Source organism: Haemaphysalis longicornis, unplaced genomic scaffold, assembly GCF_048455015.1.
Source record: "Haemaphysalis longicornis isolate Haplotype H1 unplaced genomic scaffold, Haemaphysalis longicornis Haplotype H1 scaffold_3, whole genome shotgun sequence".
Classification (NCBI taxonomy): domain Eukaryota; kingdom Metazoa; phylum Arthropoda; class Arachnida; order Ixodida; family Ixodidae; genus Haemaphysalis; species Haemaphysalis longicornis.
In genome coordinates this window covers 2972154-2990651 of record NW_027526335.1, presented here as the reverse complement: position 1 = coordinate 2990651, position 18498 = coordinate 2972154, and the positions used below count along the sequence as shown (strand labels likewise).

Sequence of the window (18498 nt, the reverse complement as noted above, 5' to 3'; positions counted from 1 at the left end):
GGCAACGTTCTCGCACATTCTGATAGTGCTTCTAACTCTATCAACTCTGCTTCTTCTACGTTGTCGACCCAAGAAATTCAGGCATTCAGGGCTTTCGGCACTTTCGGATACGCCATACCGCCAGCAGCGGCAGCATCGGCGGCTTCCGCAAGAACGAACAAAAAACTTCTTTTATAAAACTTCTAGCAAATGAGTGGCTTCCTAATTTTTTATTAAAATGTAAAAAAATGTGCTTTTTGTATTCTGGAACCCCGCGCGGGGCACGAGATTTAGCCCCCTCGCAACGGCTCCTGCCCCGCGTGACGTCATATATACGTCATAGTGACGTCATATTAACAGCAATTGTTATTAGTTTGCGTAGTAGAATACAAAAAGCACATTTTTTTACATTTTAATAAAAAATTAGGAAGCCACTCATTTGCTAGAAGTTTTATAAAAGAAGTTTTTTGTTCGTTCTTGCGGAAGCCGCCGATGCTGCCGCTGCTGGCGGTATGGCGTATCCGAAAGTGCCGAAAGCCCTGAATGCCTGAATTTCTTGGGTCGACAACGTAGAAGAAGCAGAGTTGATAGAGTTAGAAGCACTATCAGAATGTGCGAGAACGTTGCCGTATGCGGGCACCAAGCCAGCCTTTCCACACGGTAGCGAAATCCTCTCGAGTAATGCTGACCTGTGACCGCCTGCTGTATGCCGATGGTACCTGCGTTAGATCTACGACATCGCGCAGCCGAGTGGCCCCGTTCGAACAACCCACGTCCCACGCAAGAAAAGACACCGTCCGAGCGTGATTATGTGAGCCTGCTGCGGCATGTCCGCGCGGCGACATCTGCTGTCAACAGTTTGCCCCACGGCAAGTTCAGAATGCTTAAATGGGTGGCCTGAAATCGCGGTGTGTTTTCAAAATGACAGCAGCGCGGAACTTACAGTGCTCAGGACGTAGGCTGGACGCGGCCACTGATATTTTACTGGTCGCATGTGCGCATTAGAAGTGCAAACCACGGATAGCTAGAAAAGGTAATCATTGGTGTTCCCACACATGTACCGCGTACAACCCAGCACAGTAGTTTCCCCTTTAAGGAGATTAGCAAAGAAGACCCGAAAATCTGCAGTTTGTCGCGTTTTTTGTATGTATTTTCGAGTGGACTGAATTGTGGCTTAGAATTGTTTACCCGAAATAAGTTTTGTGCGCGGAAAAGTCTGGTGATCATGGGCTTCTTGCATCATAAATGCATGGTATTCAGCGCTTGAAAAGATTTTTCAGAAGAAATTATTGCAGCTGTAGTGGTGAGCCATTTCACTACAGTAAAATGTGGCAGAAATACATCTGCGATACAAAGTATGTGAAAGAGTGAGAACATTGGCAGTCTCGTATCCCGTGGCCCAGATTGTGGCTGGGTAGTTTCCATCATGCATTCAGCTCCTCACATTGGCACACACATGATGCTACGACAAATTAGGAACTGGGTCCTCCAAAAGGTACACTAGCTAGGCGCTTCATGCCATAGCTGCTGCATTGGCATAACCTTCACGTCTCTGTATATGTGTCAGTATATGCTATGTTGGCCATATTTTACCGAGTTCCCTTATGCAAAGGACTTAATTCAGGACACCCAGCCGATAGGGTCAGAGAAGAAGCTGTACAGACGGTAACAGGAAGGGTATACACTTGGCCAACCATCATGTCTCCATCATATGAAAACCCATGGGTTCTATGCAGGCTCAATAGTCTACGTCAAAGAGAATCTTAAGATGTGCCTGGAACGTGAAAGCCTCAGCGGATTGTTTGTGTCCATGGGTATATGCAGCGAACACACTGCAAATGTAATTGATAGGCAAAGGTCAAGGCTGTAATGGTGGGAGTTTAACCAAAAAAAATGGTGAAAAACATCCCAATTTCAAACTGCATTGGTGTAATATGGACACGAGTGACGTCATATGGACGTGCACTGTAAATGCAGTTATCTGTGTTAACTGTACGTTAGCACTCAAGTGATACGATCAAACGGAATGGAGGCCCCACTGCGATTGCCCAGTTATGCTTTTTTTACGGTGGGTTCGGTTGGTGGCTGTCAATTGCACAAACAAGATTCTGTGATGTCATAGAGAAATAGCTGGAAAATGTGTATGGAACTTCCACTGCTCTAACATTTTCTGTACTATCTTATTTGTTTGAAGTTTACAATAAAATTGATGTCATTTGTTTTTTGGGCAAAGAAGTCTTTTTAATGAACGAACCTTGTATTTTTTCTTCGTAGCCTCTGCAACAGCCTGCCTACTGTGCCCCTAAGCAGTGGTGTGGTCACTAAACAAATGCCCACTTACCAGCCAGATACTGGCCAGCTAGACTGGTGTCAACAAAAAAGGAATCTTTCTTGACTTCTCTGCAGAGCTTTGCACTCAAGCAAAAAGATCACTTGGTTGTTTGGCTTTCCTGCAGGACTGTAGTGTAGTGCTAGAAGGCATCACTTGCTTATTTGGCACTTTTTCTGTGTATTGTGCCAAGAAGCCCTTGCGTTTTACTTGGAAAAGGAACTTCACACCACAGACCGTGCAGAGAAAGTAGAGCTACTCACTTTTTTCACAGCCACTGAAGTTTGGTAGAATCACTTGTCATTGACAAACACCATGTTTGCTTTCTGTCTGAAGGTGTGAATCTGGGAGAGTTGATTTATATTTTGGGGAAAAATACAGCGACAATAACAGTACTGAAGTACAAGGAAAGGTGCTGTGATGAACAGTGTCCATGTGTTCGCAGCTTTTTTGTCCAGTTTCTTTCCCGTGTTTTTTCATGGACTTGCTACAGTGCCTGATCAAGCCTGTTTTTGTGTAACAAAAATGTCAACAGCGAAGCACTTATCAATGCTCACATGCTGCCCGTTGACACCAAAGCAGAAGTACGGTCATTGGAGTCATTTTATTGTTGAAGCCTTCCAGGATACTTACAGCTTTCAGCTGTACTGCAATATTCACAAACAACAATAAAGACATTCACGTCCACATAGGTGTCCTTGGCTCCAGTTCCTGCACAAGGTATTAAGTACTCTCGGGAGAGGGCAATGTCAAGCTGTACAAGAGCCATTCCCTCGTAGATGTGTTCCATAAATTGTTTTTTAGGCATGTTAGCTTAAAAAATAGTTTCAGTGCCCCTTTTTTTTTCAAGCTAATTACCACCACCAGAGAATGTGCTTTCTAGCAGTTGGGCTCTGCTGGGTATGCATCGTTGCAAACAAAATATGGGACACTGTATTATGGCCCTTACGACTAAGCATAGTCACTTAAGCAATTAGCCGAAACAGTTTTTTACACAGCACAGAGTCAAAAAGCAAAAGAACATGAAATATCTCCTTGCAATTAGAAACTTTTACTGTTCACCCCCTCCCCGAAACACAGAGCAGACAATTACCAGCTGCGAACACAAGTATTTACGTCAAGTTGAATTCCACAGGGTGCTCCGGATGGGTACATTGATGTCACAGTCAATCAGAATTCGTGAATCCACTGTAAGCCTTCGAGAGAAGCTCTCACCATTACTGGCCATCCAACTGAGTGGGCATGAAATCAGTATTGTTGTTGGTTATGTTGACTTCCAAGCCAAACACGAGTAAACAAAAAACTAGCGTACCAAAATACATAATCAGAACAGATGCAGGATGACGTTTTGTTGGCTAACCGGGTTGAAGAAGGCAGAAGGCACTGGGGCAAAGGTTAGGGAAATAAAATCCATGCGGTAATTGTGAACGAAGTTATGAGACGCGGCCAGACGATCAGCTGGTAAGGAGGGAGGGCTATCCTATCTATCCCTTGCTACCTCTTTACTATAATTGAGCAGATAAAAACCTTTCATTAAACTTGCTAGCTGGCAGTTCCACGTACCCTATGTAGGAAATTTCAAGGTAGACAAAACATTGTTTCCTGTGCATTCAATAATAGCTGCCTAGAGATTGCTTAGAATTCGCAGCTCATTTGAAGTCTTGCATATCATGAAAGCACAATAGTATTATTCGAAGGAACAAATTCGAAAAACATAGATGAACAACAAGTCACTTGTTTAGCTTGAGCACACCAAACTTGAAAGCACTATTTAACACAAGTGTCAAGCTTGGCACAAACGGCGATCTTATCGGCTTGACTTCTCCCGAACTTGCACATTTGGAGCTTGAGCCTCCTTGCACAAGAAGCCAGCCAGTGGGCGGTTGGTTTCAGCGATAGCTGAGTACCTATGCTGCCCATGGACGGGCGGCTGCTGGGCTCTCCCATTCACCAGGCCACCCACGAAAGTGGAGCTGCGCTCCCTGCATGCAGCGTGCACGGATCGTTTCCGCGGGGTAGTAAGGTTTCTCGCAGTACCCCGCGAGAAAAATTGCAGAACAGGCTACATGCCAGGACGGATTGCGTTCGACGATGCCCTGCGTTACCTGACGATACTTGATTCGTGCACACTGACGCCGCTGACACTGCGTCGCTCGCGCTATCACGTCATCAAAGTCAGCTACCTCGTTAGCCACGGCGCAAAGCGCTGGAAAACTGATCCGCACGTTTTACGCCAGAATCAAAATACAAGGCTTGAAATGCAAGTAGCGATCGGAACAAGTAGACAACGAATGCAGGAGCATAAAGCCGATGGCACGCGAACTCCAAGACAATATGAAGCTAGCAACATATTTAACGGCAACAAAAGGAGCACGGAAAAAAGCAGGGCGAAGCAGCTTGCCAAAATAGGATGCGTTAGGCTAACCAAGACTAGCAGCAGCAAGTTCACGAAAAATACTCAATAAATCATTTCAAACAACCCTCCGAACAAGAAAAAAGCGCCGCGAGGCAGCCGCTGTGCAAGGCGATAACACAGAACAGGGAGGACAAGGACGTAACGTTGCGCAGGCTTGCGGTTGGAGCCAAGGCCGGAATCCCACATGGCGCACACACGCCGTCAAAAACGTCTTCAAATGTGCAACAAAAAAAAAATAGTGACGTCACAGGAAGTCACGTGACTAGTTTAGTTTGACGTCACTTCTGCGGGGCAGGAGCCACCGCGAGGGGGCTAGATCTCGTACCCCGCGCGGGGCACGAGACTTACCCTTTCAATAATTCTTGTGCAGTTTTTAAAAAAGCTTAAAATTTCAAAGAAAATGATGTATGCATTATACAGATGGCTTTAGTAGATGCCGAGAAAAATGTACCTCAAAATTACCAAAAATGAATGGAAAGTATGGGGCCTTACCCTGTGCCCTTACGACTTGTTAAGTTCCATTATAAAATGGCACGCAGTCATAATAGCCTGAAGACCACCACACAGTAGCACGTCAATGTGTTCACCGCATTCCAACAAGGAAGGAACGTTTCTGTTCAGTGCCGGACACACTTTGGGCTCTGCACGGTCAATCCCAACCATGTAAGAATAGCTGCAAGGAGTGTGTCTGCAGAAACACTTTGCAATCTGAAATTTAAAATTTCAGGTGTCCACAGGTTCTAACTTCTAATGCATTATTCCTACCTGGAAACTTTACTAGCCAGGCTGTCAACCTGCATCAAATGTAGCATTTGCACTAGCTTGTATTTCTTTTTTTAATGAATTGCTCGTCCAGCAGTAGCAAAAATGCAGCAGTAGAGCCCTCCAGGCTACTATGCATCTATTGTCACCACCTGGTGCAAAGCATTTGTATGCTTCGAGTGACCTGCCCACCAGAAGATAATTGCGCACTTTGCTGTCCTCTACATTGTTGCCCTGGCTGAAGTACAGAGAACAGGCACACAACCATGAATGGGGGGGGACAAGGGTGATTTCAAAATACTTTTATTGGCCGCATTGCCAGACCAGAAAAACAAACAAAACGTGCTTTGTGGCTGCGAGCAGCGCATTTGGAACATACAGTAGCCCAGTTAATCGCAGAGTGTTCATTAAAAACTTCATTGTTAGTGTGACTAGTTAATTAAGCAGTCGTGGTTTACAGGTGCCGTAAGTATGTGGTTGCCTCCAACGGTCAGTTCGCTCGCAATATCTCGTGCAGACGTGTTGTATAGACAGCCGTAAACATCTTCAATAACGAGGCCGCAAACACATGGGCCGTTGCTTGCCAAGGGGCCAAGAATGCACAAACAACATTAGTGTGAGCAATAAAATGCAGTGCACAACACCTGGAAGAGCTCGACAAAGCCGGGTAATTTGCCTCGTGAGTATTCAAGTGTCAGCCTTCAAATGGGAGTCTCTCAATTGAGGTTCAATCCATTCCCTTCTTTCGTAATGCTTTCCTGAAGAAAAGGAGAAACGCCACATCCCACACATTTCGCGTAACGCTGGGTGAAAAACTTGCACAAAACTCGTTTCGCAATAAAAAGGTATGAGCAAGTTTAAGGTCAATGCTTGGTGTGTCTCCAGGCAAAGGGCGATTTTGGCACCGCACAAAACTAAAACTGCCGCCAGGGAACAAGAGCGCAGTTTTTTCACAACATCCACATTATTGTGCTTTTTTTTCTCTTCTTTGTACTTGCAAACACAAAATAAGATGTGCAGTGCTCTCGAGAACAGCAGCTCAAGATTTACACATTATATCAAATATAAAACGTGCTCCACTGGTGGAAGTAAGATATAAATTACAACAGCATTGACTGAGACTACCCTAGGCGTGTTGCAATAACTTAATGGAGAACGGGGACAAAAGAGAACACGGCCAGCTAACAAAACAGTGCAACAATTTTTCTCTTGAGCCCCTTCCTTGGCCACAGATACGCTCCTTGAAAAGCTGACGACGATGGGGCTTTGTGGCCCCGCAGGATACACTTCTTTTTGGGCCTCTTGGTTACAGGCAGTGGAAGCTTCAGATGTCTCCGTCATCATCCTGTAGAAAAAAAACAAAGTTATCCGATGTACTGATGTCTGGGGATAAAGACCCATAGAGGCAAATGCTGCCACATTTCACTTCGGCTGGGCAAAAGCTAAAGCCATACGTATACTTGGCAAAAGGGAATGGCACAGTGGAAGCCCTGGGAAAGAAACAGCTTCAGGGGGGATGAGGGTCACTAACTTTTTTATTTATGGGTAAAAACGTATGAAAACTTCTCTGTAGATTTCAAATATGCAATTATATTTGAGCTGGTGCTGTTAGTTCAAAAGTTATCATACAAAGTCTAAACCGCAATTAGGTAATTTCTTACGCAGCTTTAATGAACTTTCGCATTGCATTTTGTAGCTTTTAATTACATGAATGGATAGCCAGAGAGTTCCCATACCCGATGACATTCTTCGTTTTTCTCAAAAGTCACAGCATCCTAAAAAAATATGTCAAGCATAAAAGATAACAGTATTCGATATTTTAGCTTATCAAAATAACTGCAAGTCATTATTTATGCGTAGCCTAAACAGAAAAACTAAGAATGTCATCGGCTGCCTCAGGCTCTACTGAAAAAAATGGTACCAAGATTGACCTTATGAAGCAAAAAGAAGTCTCCAAAAAGCTGCGTAAGGCTGAGGGAAGTGACCAAAAATATGAAACTGAGAAAACTGCATTTGAAGTTTGGCCATGTGCTATGAGATGAACCGTCAGTAGTGTAGCTTCAAAATTTCCCAGCAACAAAGACATGTTCTTCCCATTCTCAAATCTGTCTTTGGATTCCAAAAATGTCAACTAGAACTGGAGATACCAAAGGCCAAGTAACGGACCCCATCAGGAATTCAACAAAATTTATCGACTTCGAATCGGCGTTTTGCTAGCGTTGTGAAATCTGGTGGTGTCTTGCTGGCGCCGTGAAAACTGCAACAGTCCTTCGTAAACTGCCATCGTCCACTACAGTGCACTGTGGTACCCGGAATATTGGGTACGGCAGAAGTGTGAGGGTGAAACCTGCTTTAGATGACCCCCTTTTTTTGTTTTTTGGCGAGGCTATTTTATTCGCGGTTTTTATGCTGGCAGTTTGAGAGGATACAGGGGTGGAACACTGTGCAGTGCGTTCTCCGCATATGCATCATTTTGTTGGCCCTCAAAAGAGCGTTTTGGGGAACATAAATGCAGCCGAAAGGCAAACTTTCTCGGCCTATGGCTGGAAAAAGGTCTCGCGATCCTGTGACAAATCACTGAGCTTTGAGTTCGCAACACTGAAGTTCTGAAGAGGTGGTGGGGGGAGCTTTCACAAGTTGCAGAAGGCTTGCTGTACCAGTTGATGCCGATTCACAGCTGTCCAGGGCTGTAGTCCGTAGACCTGTCTGCCTTGTGCCGCTTGGCAAGCCTCCTCTCGCTGGCGTCGTTGCTCAAAAAGGCTGCGGTCGACTTCTTGAGCCTTTTCCTGTCCTCCTCAAGGAAGGAGGCAGCTGCCTGCAGTGCAGCCGAGGCCCGCCGCAATGCTCTCGTCGGTCTCTCTCCTGCCCCGATTGAGGACCGAAACAGCTTCGGCAACTGCTCCGGTGATGCTTAGCAGTGATGCGTGCTGGTCTTTGGACGCCCGAGTCCAAACGACAAGGTGCAGGCACTCACTTGCATTCTGAGTCTTGCCATCCGCACACCTCTCCAGCAAAGGCCTCATCACTCAGGCAATCAAAGATGGGCTCCAGTGTGGCTCGAACAAGGGTCTTTGTGTGGAGGGGGCTCCTCCCCGTTGGCGACAGCGCAGTTGTACTTGCACCACGAGCTGGGACCATCAGGGCACAAGCTGTGGTCGGGAGCACCATCTGTGGAGGCCATGTGGCGAAGTGTGGCTTGCACCGCCTTCTGCATTGCCGGCACGTCATGAGCACGGCTGCGGAGGGCATACCCATAATAGCTAGAGATTTTTCAAATTTTTTGGTCCGTTAGCTTTCCTCGGCCCCCAAGCGTTACACCCTGGGCCTTCTTCTGCTCACGTACACTTCGCAGGGCAGTGTGCATACACTTGCACACATGGTTGATGCAGTCCTTTTTTTCTATGGGGACAAACCCATAGACGCCTTCTTCCTTCCAGCCGTGCATGGTGCGGCTATCTCCATCGGACATCACGGTTGTGTACCGCAGCGCATTCTTGGAGAGCGAGTGCTTGAACATTATCAGGGCTGCCTCTACTTCCATGCGTCCTGCACCACAGTCAATGTTTCGCTGGCACTCGTGCTCTGCCAGCCAATCTTTGTAGCCCTCATCTGAAGCTTTGGGTCCGATGGTGCAACCTAAGCAAAAGTTAGAGAGGACTACATGATCAATCACCAAGCAAGTGTACACTTCTATGATGCAGCCCACTCCAATGTGTGGCAACCGTCCCCTTGTCATCCACGTGCCATCAAACATCACATCTATGTTGTTTGGTGGCTGACCAAGGTCCGAGTACAAGTCCTTGATGGCACGCACACTATCAGCTTCAGAGGCTGCTGCACTGTCCTCGCAAACCTGAACCACTTTCCTTAAGTGCGCTTGGAATGTCTTGTGGTGCAGGCCTCTGTGGGACAAGTTCATACCAGCACAAAAATCCAACAGAGCAGTCACCCCCTTCTCGATGCTTTGGATACTTTTCAAAGCCCTCATATTCACTTCAAAAAGAATGATATTGCCAGATCCTTCGGTCCTCGGTGAGGAAAAACGTTCCACACGGTGCTCACAAACCAAGCACGTCCCCTCGAGCTTCACGGCGAGCCCGTACTGCTGGTCAGCCTTCCTCAAATCCGGCGCCGCCAGCCCGCACTTGCCGCACCTGACATGCGCAAAAAGGTCCTTCAGCATTGCTATATCCACTTAGACAAAATCTGTGCCGGATTCTTCCTCTGAGTGCGCCAGATCCACTTCAAGGAGGTCGAATTTCCGCTGCATTGCTGACTTGGGCTCCATGCCGCGCTTGACCTCGTCCGCGTGTTCCGTACGCGCGGCAATCTCCTCTGCCGTGTAATACCTCATGTCAAGACGGCAGGACGTGCTTGGACCAGGTCTGGATTCCGGAGGTGGTTGGTCAGGCGATGGGGCAGGCGACGCAATACGAAGCGGCGAACGATTCTCATCCGGCGGAGTCGAGTGGCCCGAAGTCATACCACGCGACTTTGGGATAGGCGGACGATGCTATCGCTTCCCGTACGCATGACGGGTTGTCTTCTTCAAACAAACGTCTCCTGGCATCAGTCACGAAAGTACGCGATGGATGAATTAGAAGGAACTGTAAAAAGATCCAGCAAAACTGCTCTAAGCGAGCGCTGTGCCAGAAGAGCGGACTCCGTCTGCGCATGTAGCAGACGCCATGATGGCGACCGCCAAGACAGCAGTCGCGTTGACCAATGGGAGGCGTCGTACGGCGAACTCAAACCGCGCGCGCCCGCTCCAGCCAATCGGCGGCCGACAAGGCGCCTTCGGAAATCTGGCAAGGGCGGTCGTTCTAGTCAGGTGACGCCATTTTGAGATATCGCAAAATGCGCACAAAGAAACAAGCTTCAAAACAAGACCAAGATGGCGGCGATCGGTCGGCTGCTTTGCCCGCAGGGCGCGCGGGAATTTGAAGCAACTTTTGCCCAATTCGGGGCATTTCGTGGCCCCCGAGGCGTTTCAAAACATGATTTTAGAGTATTTCCTGGTGGAATTTCGCGTTGATGTTTTGAAGGCAGGTGCTTGAAGGTACAATTCCAAAAATCGATATTTTGGCCATTTTTTACCATTCTAAGACCCGCGTCCCCCCTTCACGGAAACAAGACTAAAGCAACACTTTGCTGGACTACTAATGCTTCTGCAGAAATCGCCCGTCACCATACGTAATGTTGCACACGAACAAAGTCGATGATGGCGGGAGCCATGGGTTAGGTCCCCCCAGCACGTGAGGAGATGCAGCTCACCCATTCCTTGGGGTCCACGCCTTCAAACATGTCCTGCGCGAGTGCGCCGTGCGGGTTGCCAATCTTGGACTTCATGGAATTTATGATCTGCACCAGGGAAATGGGAAGAATACACTGGCAAAGGCTGCCAGGGACATTTCAAGAAAAACGCCTGCCCCATAAAACGAGCCGATCAAAAGACAGTTACGCCTCAAACTTGTCAGAACCCAAATGGAGCACACATGTTGCATAGCAAAAAGGTCAAGCTTGAGATCTGCAGATCTCCAGTTAAACAGAACCTTGCGAGAGCCACAATGTTGACCAATTTGGTGGTGTGCTGGAAAAGCCCTGAATAGGTGCACCACTTTAAACGGTGCAGTTTAACCGAGTCCCTCTTATGAATTGAGGATTGAGCAAAGCAAACACAGAGGGCCAGTAGCCTGGGCCTGACAGCAGACGCACATACCGAACATATGCACGCAGTGGTACGCAACAGCTGCACCTCGCCTGTTAATTTTGAAACATCCCTGTATAGGCCACACCACTGATTTCCATGCACTGTGGGGCCGGCGGACACTTGCCTGTTCCTCTTTCTCGCGGTTGCTCTCAATGAGCGAGCTGGAGAGGGTGAGGTCCCCTTCGAAGTCGAGGCTGACGTCTTGCGGCAGCTTCGGCACGTGTGGAGCGGGAGGCCGGACATCGGGGGCCTCCGACACTGCAAGGGTGCACCAAAGGAAGGCACGGCTTGGCACCCAACAGTGCTTCCTTTCCAAAACTATGGGCCTGGGCTGCGAGGGGCCCCTCAGTGGAGGACATTTTGACACGCAAGCGTTTTCGCTTTCAAATCTGCCTGAAAAGGGGCCGCCGGGGGTGGGACATCTCCGGGCTCGGCAACACGGCCACTGAGCCACCGTGGTGGCTTAGCACTGTGTTTCCAGATCGCCGCCAGGTGACCACTGTGTGTGAGCACGGCTCTCGCGAAATTTGAAACCATTTGTTATTAGCACTCGGGAAATGTGTGTGAATATTCAAAAGTTCAAATACTTTGAAAATAGTGTTTTGATTCAATTTGCAGAGCAGTTTTAGACTTTAAAGTATTCAACGTTTATGAGTATTCAAAATTTACAAATACAGTAGGGGTGTGCAAATTATCGAAACTGGAATATCGAAGCAAATATGCCGAGCAATAATTGGCTCGCCGTCTTGTGCAGCACAATCATGTTTAGAAAGTAAAAGCCACGCACTGATAGTACCGGGGAAAGAGGCATGCGGGCAGAGAGTTCGAAAGTGGGGATGATACCATCACACCAGACATGCCTAAGAGGGTTTATAAATGAGGCTAATTTTTCATGCCTTACATTACCTTATACACCAAGTTTCTTTTTTTTCCCCACAAGCTGACATGAAAGTTCCTGGAACTCCTATGTACATTTATTTTTCATAAAAGAATTTTGTTAATCATATGGCTTGGCAGAATATATAGTTACACCCTTGTTGCACTCATACACTGAAGCACTTGTGGTTGAGGTCACCATTTGAGATGAAAGTTGTCGCATATAGAATACTGTATTACCATTGATAAATCTAACAGCCAAAGCATAGCTTCTGTATCTTTTAGGCAACAGAAAAATTTCACAATTTCTTAAATGCACAATTTCTTAAAATCGCTACACGAAGGGCGAGTACCAGATGATTGGAGGGCCGCCAGAGTCGAGCCTCTTTACAAGTCGGGTAAAAAAGAACTCATCTCGAATTATCGTCCTCTTTCATTAACGCCAACTACCTGTAAGCTTCTAGAACACATCATTCATACGCATATCTCTGAGTTTCTTAGTAAGCATAACATCCTAACAAAACACCAGCACGGATTCAAAAAAGGCTATTCAACCTGTACTCAACTTGTCGAGACAATACATGATTTCGCAACTTCAATTAACAATGGGACACAAACTAATGCCATCTTTATGGACTTTGCAAAAGCATTTGACAAAGTCTCACACAAGAAATTACTTTTTTAAATTAGAGAAAACACTTAAAAATCCGTGCCTAATAAAATGGATAGCAAACTACCTTATAAACCTTAAACAATTTGTTGTTTTTAACGAATTCTATTCAGAGGAGGCAACCGTTGACTCTGGCGTCCCACAGGGTACTGTTTTTGGACCCCTTTTGTTTCTAATTTTTATCAATGATATTGTGAATGAAGTTCCTGTAAAAATCAAGTTGTATGCTGATGACTGTCATATATTCTGAAATATCCAATGTAACTGATCAAAACATTCTAAATAGTGCCTTTCATAAAATTGTTAAGTGGTGTGATTTATGGCAGATGTCAATTAACTTCGATAAAACAGTATTTATGCGAATAACCCACAGGAAAAAACCCTTACTATTTAATTATTCCACCGCAAGTTTCACCCTTTCTGAGGTAACTAACATTAAGTATCTTGGCCTTTGGATTACCAATGACCTTAACTGGACTAAACATATTGACTCCGTAATTACAAACGCTAACCAAAAGCTAATATTCATTCAAAGAGCTTTAAAACAATCTAATTCCACGGTGCGTACTCTAGCAGCGTACAAGACTATCATTCGCCCAATGTTAGAATATGGAGTGATTGTTTGGGACCCCTTCACTAAAGCTAACATAACTAAATTGGAAAACGTGCAGAAAAAGGCAGTCCGCTTTATCTTTAATAGCTTTGGACGCACCTCTATAACTTAACTCTTACATCGGGCCAATGAGCCTTCACCTACCGAAAGAAATCGTTTATTACGACTACAATTTCTTTACCAATTAATTAAAGGGCATTACAAGCTTGATGTTTCCAATATCATTTCTTTTTCATCTGGGTACGCCACCCGCCAAAGGCATCAACTGACACTAACCCCTTTCCGGTCCCGAAATAACTGCTTCAAATATTCCTTTTTCCCTCGTACCGTAACTCAGTGGAATGAACTAACTAATAAAGAAGTCATGGAGCCGTCCTTATTGTTGTTTGCAGCACATTTGACCTGATTATTCACATCTTGCTGTTCTATTTTTTTGTTTGTTTTGTTTTATGCATTCTAGAGTGCCAACATTGTAAAAATAGTGTCTGTAACCACCCTGCTAAAATCTCTGTAATGGGGATTGCAGTATGAATAAATAAATAAATAAATACATAAATAAATACATAAATGAATAAACAAGCCTTTTATTTTTCTATAGCCTAGTTACTGAAGTGTGCTTGAGCGACTGTAAATATCAGTTTTTTTATCAGTAATCGCCAATTATTTGCGTTGATTTTAAAACATAAGCTTCGATTCACAACTATCTGAGCAAAATCATTCACTTGGTATTCACTTTGAAACCAAAAATCATTTTAAACAGAACAATAAAAGTTGGCTCTGCCACGAGACGTCCACATTTACCAGCTTGGCCGCACAAGCACCCCTTTGGGTTGGTTGACTTTTTCGCACGACGGCGAAGCTGTGCAAAGAAAGCCTGACACGTGCAAGCCTTGCATGACACAAGTGGAATGCTACTTATGTAAAACTTAAAAGCACCACAGAATTTTCCTCTTTACCTAGTGGCAAGAATGAGGAATCAAGAGTTACTACAGGGTGTCTGCAAATATTCAAAAATTCGAATGTGGATCGAATATTCAAAGTGTATTCGATTGGCAAAATGCAATTCGAAAATTCCTGAATATTCGGCCATGTCTGAATAATCTAGAAAAGTCGAGCCACTAATGTTTCATGTGCGCGTTTATTTTTTCTCCCTGGGCAAACAGTCCAAAATTGCATGTGCATCAGCAGCGATTCCCAGTCAAAACATATCATCGTAACGGCACAGCCATGATCGCAGGTTTGCGTGAGCAAAGCATCGAAAAAAACCTCAAACTCGTGAAAAATGCCACCGATGTTTATACGCAAGTGCCAACAAAAAAAGAGATGCACAACAAAAGATCTTTCCTGTGCAGGTGTGTTATCTGCAATGCGCAAAGGTTCTGTGCAGCCTGTGTGGGAGATAAAGTAAGCTTGCTGATAGCAGAGCCCCCGCTTCCCACAGATGGAGATAAAGGCAGCTAAGCTAGTACCACGCAATGCGCCCATTTTTTCAGGTACGAAAAGGATTGCCACTCCGCTGCGTGACAGCCTTTTACTGATGTTTTTTATAGACGCCTTCACCACCTTCCTGAGCCCTGACTAGGCTTTGAGTCACCCCTTCTGCACAAATAATGGTAATTTTTCTTCGTTTGATGACTTGAGCTTAGAAGGGTGGCCCCAATGCACGGTTTGCCAGAGACCGCGCTTGCATGGCTGCACTGCCAGAAGTGAATAGCAGCAAGCTAGCGCAGCAGTGGTGAGATAACACGTCCAGGTCTGGAGACACAGGGGTGAAATAACGGCTCTCAAACTTCGGACGCCGTGACTTCGCTGAGACTTACGAACGCAGCGTGCAATTAATCATTTGATGCGCAAAACCTAATTAGTTTGCCTAAGCGCGTGAGAAGTTTTTTATGATCTACAAGGACTTTGGACATCACAAATATGAAGCCAGAAAAAAATTTAGTTCATTAGGACGGACACTATGACACACACTGGGCACTGGCTGCCCACATATCACTTGAACAACCTTGATCAGCATGATTAGTGCTTCAAGTGAAGACAATAACGTCAAGTTTGCATTGCTATCATTTGTAATAACAAAATTGCACAATTTCGGTTACCTGCCACTAGCCCATTGAGCCACCAGGGCTCGATGCGAGTTGATATGGGTAAACAATATTTTTTCTTAGCACACGGAAGTACACGCTGCCCTTTTTGAAGTTCCAAGATCCTTTGTCTGTCGATAGTGTTAAATGTCGAAAAAACCACAAAGTGCGAGAGAAAAAAAAAATTGTTTGAGTTCCTCCCGAGCAAAATGACGTCCACTTGTTAGAAACTGGGTTGCTGCGATTATGCCACAGCCATGTAAACGGGGAATGCAACCATACTGTACGTCGCAACTGGCAGGTGGCGAGAGCCCTCATAGTACGATAACAAATTAATTTGCTGCATTCGCCTATGGCTTGTACTGTAAAACCTTTGCACCTTTTTTTTTTTTTTTTTTGCATAAACTTTACGGAGTCAGGGAGTGCATACTTTCTGAACATGTTGAGCACCTAATTTGTTTTATTCTGTTCGATAACTTAGTAAGTGTGTTACTACGAAGTAATTAACCTGCTGCAGCAGAGTAAAATGCAGTTTTGACAGTTTATTTTGGAAGGCTAATAAAACCATTGTTGCCACTCGTTTGTATCCTTTCATTTACTGCACACGTATTCGACAATTGATTGATTATGGGGTTTAATGCGCCAAAACTACACAGGTTACGAGATGTGCCGTAGTGGACGGCTACGGATTAATTTTGACCACCTGGGGAATCTTTAACGTGCAACTTCAGCAGCAACTTCCCTTGCCGTTCTTAAAGGGGCCATGAAGACAAAATACAAGTTTGTATTATTCGGAAGATTTCGTGTTTTATAGTGCCCCCAGTGCTTGTCCGGATGCAAACGATGGTTTATTCACTGAGAAATTAATCAATTCAAGTTAAAATTTTGATTTTCCTGCTAAATCATGTGTTTTCAAGGTCTGCAATGGCATCACAGGAACCAACTGCTCTGCAGCCGATTCCAAAGCCTCATTTACCATTAGTGAACCTAGATGGCGCCACCATACCGTGGCAAGCCGTTTGCTGCCTTTGGTTCGTGTGTGACCGTTGTGAGGGTGGTGCCAGAGGACATTAAGAGAGGGTGTTACGAGACTGCACCATTATCATCATCTGAACTGAGGGAAGAGAGGGGAGTAGAGTGTGGGGAGAGCCCGCGAACGGCGGGTGGAATAAAGCAGTCGGTCGGTGGAATCTGTGTGGGTTGGCTGACTGTGAGTGACAGAGTTGCAAACATGACACCGTATTTAAACCTGGCTTGTTTTTGTTCAGGGAGTGAATATTCGTTTTGTGAAACAAAGCACTCGCTTGTCAAATACGGTCACGTGGGCACCCTTGCTTGCGTCAATCGGCCAGTGTCGTCTGAGACAACCCCAAAGCCCCGGAGTCCTGTGCAGCTAAACCAAGCACAGTGCGCCCAGTACAAACAGCAGTACGCATCGGTACTTCTATGTTTTCGTGTGCTTTCGTAACTTCCACTGTTTGTCCCACCATTCTAACTGCTTTAAAAAGAAGGTGCCCTAAATTTAAGCGCAAATAGCTCGTTCTGCAAGCTTATAAGCTCTGCCTAATTTTTGTGTGCTTTTGCCGGCCTCCGCCGATCGCAGAGCTGGCTGGTATGACATCATAGGTTTTGTTGCATGAAATGGACATTCCCTTTTTTCCTAATTACGTAGCTTATTTGAGTGAAGTTTACGTTAAAAGTGGTGTCAGTATGATTTTGATGAGGCAATCTTGTTGAGTGAACCAAACTTGTGTTTTGTCTGCATGGCCCGTTATGGTTGTAGCATGCCTACCCTATTTTCGATGAATGGAGGACCAGTCAGCTATGTGTATTAAATACTCCAATTCGCAGACAGCTCATACTGTTCATATTTGAAACTACTTGATTCGATTCGCAGTCCCGATTTCGATATTTGCGCCCCTCTATTACTCGATTATTTGGAGTATGAAAGCACACGGGGCAAGGAGTAAGAGGCCAATGTTTGCGGCACGCCTGTGACATCAACTGTAAAGGTAGCATGCACCCAACTAGACACCAGTGCATGATGCCCAGGACCTGCACGACAAATCTACCAGGGCTCCTGGAAGGCGAGGGGGGGAGCGTGTTCACATCAAGTGACGTACAGCAGTCCATGCCAGGCGGACGCAGGCTGACCAACTTGGGCAGCCGGGTCACTCCCGAGAACCACTCCTCGCTGCTCAGGGTGGGCTCCCAGGTCACGCGCGTGTCCGGGAACAGGTCGTCTTGGAACAGCTCAGACTGAAACAGCCACAACACGGCCAGTCTCACCACCAGCAAGTGGGAAACACAGAGGTGATATGCTGCACGACGAGCCCAAACACAAAAGTGCGCGACAGCACAGTTCCTCCGTCCGGTACCACACACTCCCAGATGTCGTTGTTGTACACTGTGCGTGCAACTCTGAAGTCAACGCTTCAAAGGTACCATATCTACTCGCGTAATGAACCCACTTTTGTACTTTTGAACCCACATGTAGTACAAAGTGTGGGACAGTGTTTTCAACACTTTCGAAGTACGAAGCAAAGCAGTATGGTCTTGTGCTGAAGCTTATTCTGTAAATGTTGGAAGTGATGCATCGTTGTAGAGTGACTTTTTTTTTTTTTTTCTCGTGCAAATGGTGTACAATAGTTTTCATCATGTTCGAACAAGCCAATTAAGGGGGCGACATGGCTTTCAACTTAAAAAAAAATGACCAAAACATCGTTTTTTTGAAAGCCACACATTCAGCTTCTGTGTTTCCTATTCTGTGCATCTGCAAAGTTTTTCCGCCGAAAAGCGTCGCAAAGTAGCATAAAAAAAACTTTTGCCAGGCACGGCGACAAACTATCAGCGCAAAAGGGTGAAAAAAAAACGGCAATTTTCGGAGCACTGTATCTCCGCAACGGGACCACTGGTGCAGCCATTTTGATATCGTTAGAACCGCAAAGAGGATCTTCGGCCGATCTGCTTATCTCTTTTATCTTCGTTTATTCACAAACCCACAAACAGCAGAAAAGAAACGACTCACAAACGAAGCTAGAAATAGATGCTGAAGC

The 18498-nt window shown here is 45.6% G+C and overlaps 1 protein-coding gene across 2 annotated transcripts in view; it reads right to left on the bottom strand.

The window, feature by feature from the left end:
• Positions 1–5773: 5773 nt before the first annotated feature.
• The window catches only part of Pod1 (coronin), a 52922-nt gene continuing 40197 nt past the window's right edge, over positions 5774–18498 (bottom strand). For both annotated transcript variants that reach the window (XM_077702138.1, XM_077702139.1), the window contains exons 22-25: positions 17566–17701; positions 11321–11454; positions 10761–10847; positions 5774–6831 (exon numbers count right to left, since the gene is read on the bottom strand). In XM_077702138.1, the coding sequence (XP_077558264.1) occupies positions 6811–6831; positions 10761–10847; positions 11321–11454; positions 17566–17701 (378 nt within the window). In that variant the 3' untranslated portion in view covers positions 5774–6810. The remainder of the gene's footprint in view (positions 6832–10760; positions 10848–11320; positions 11455–17565; positions 17702–18498) is intronic.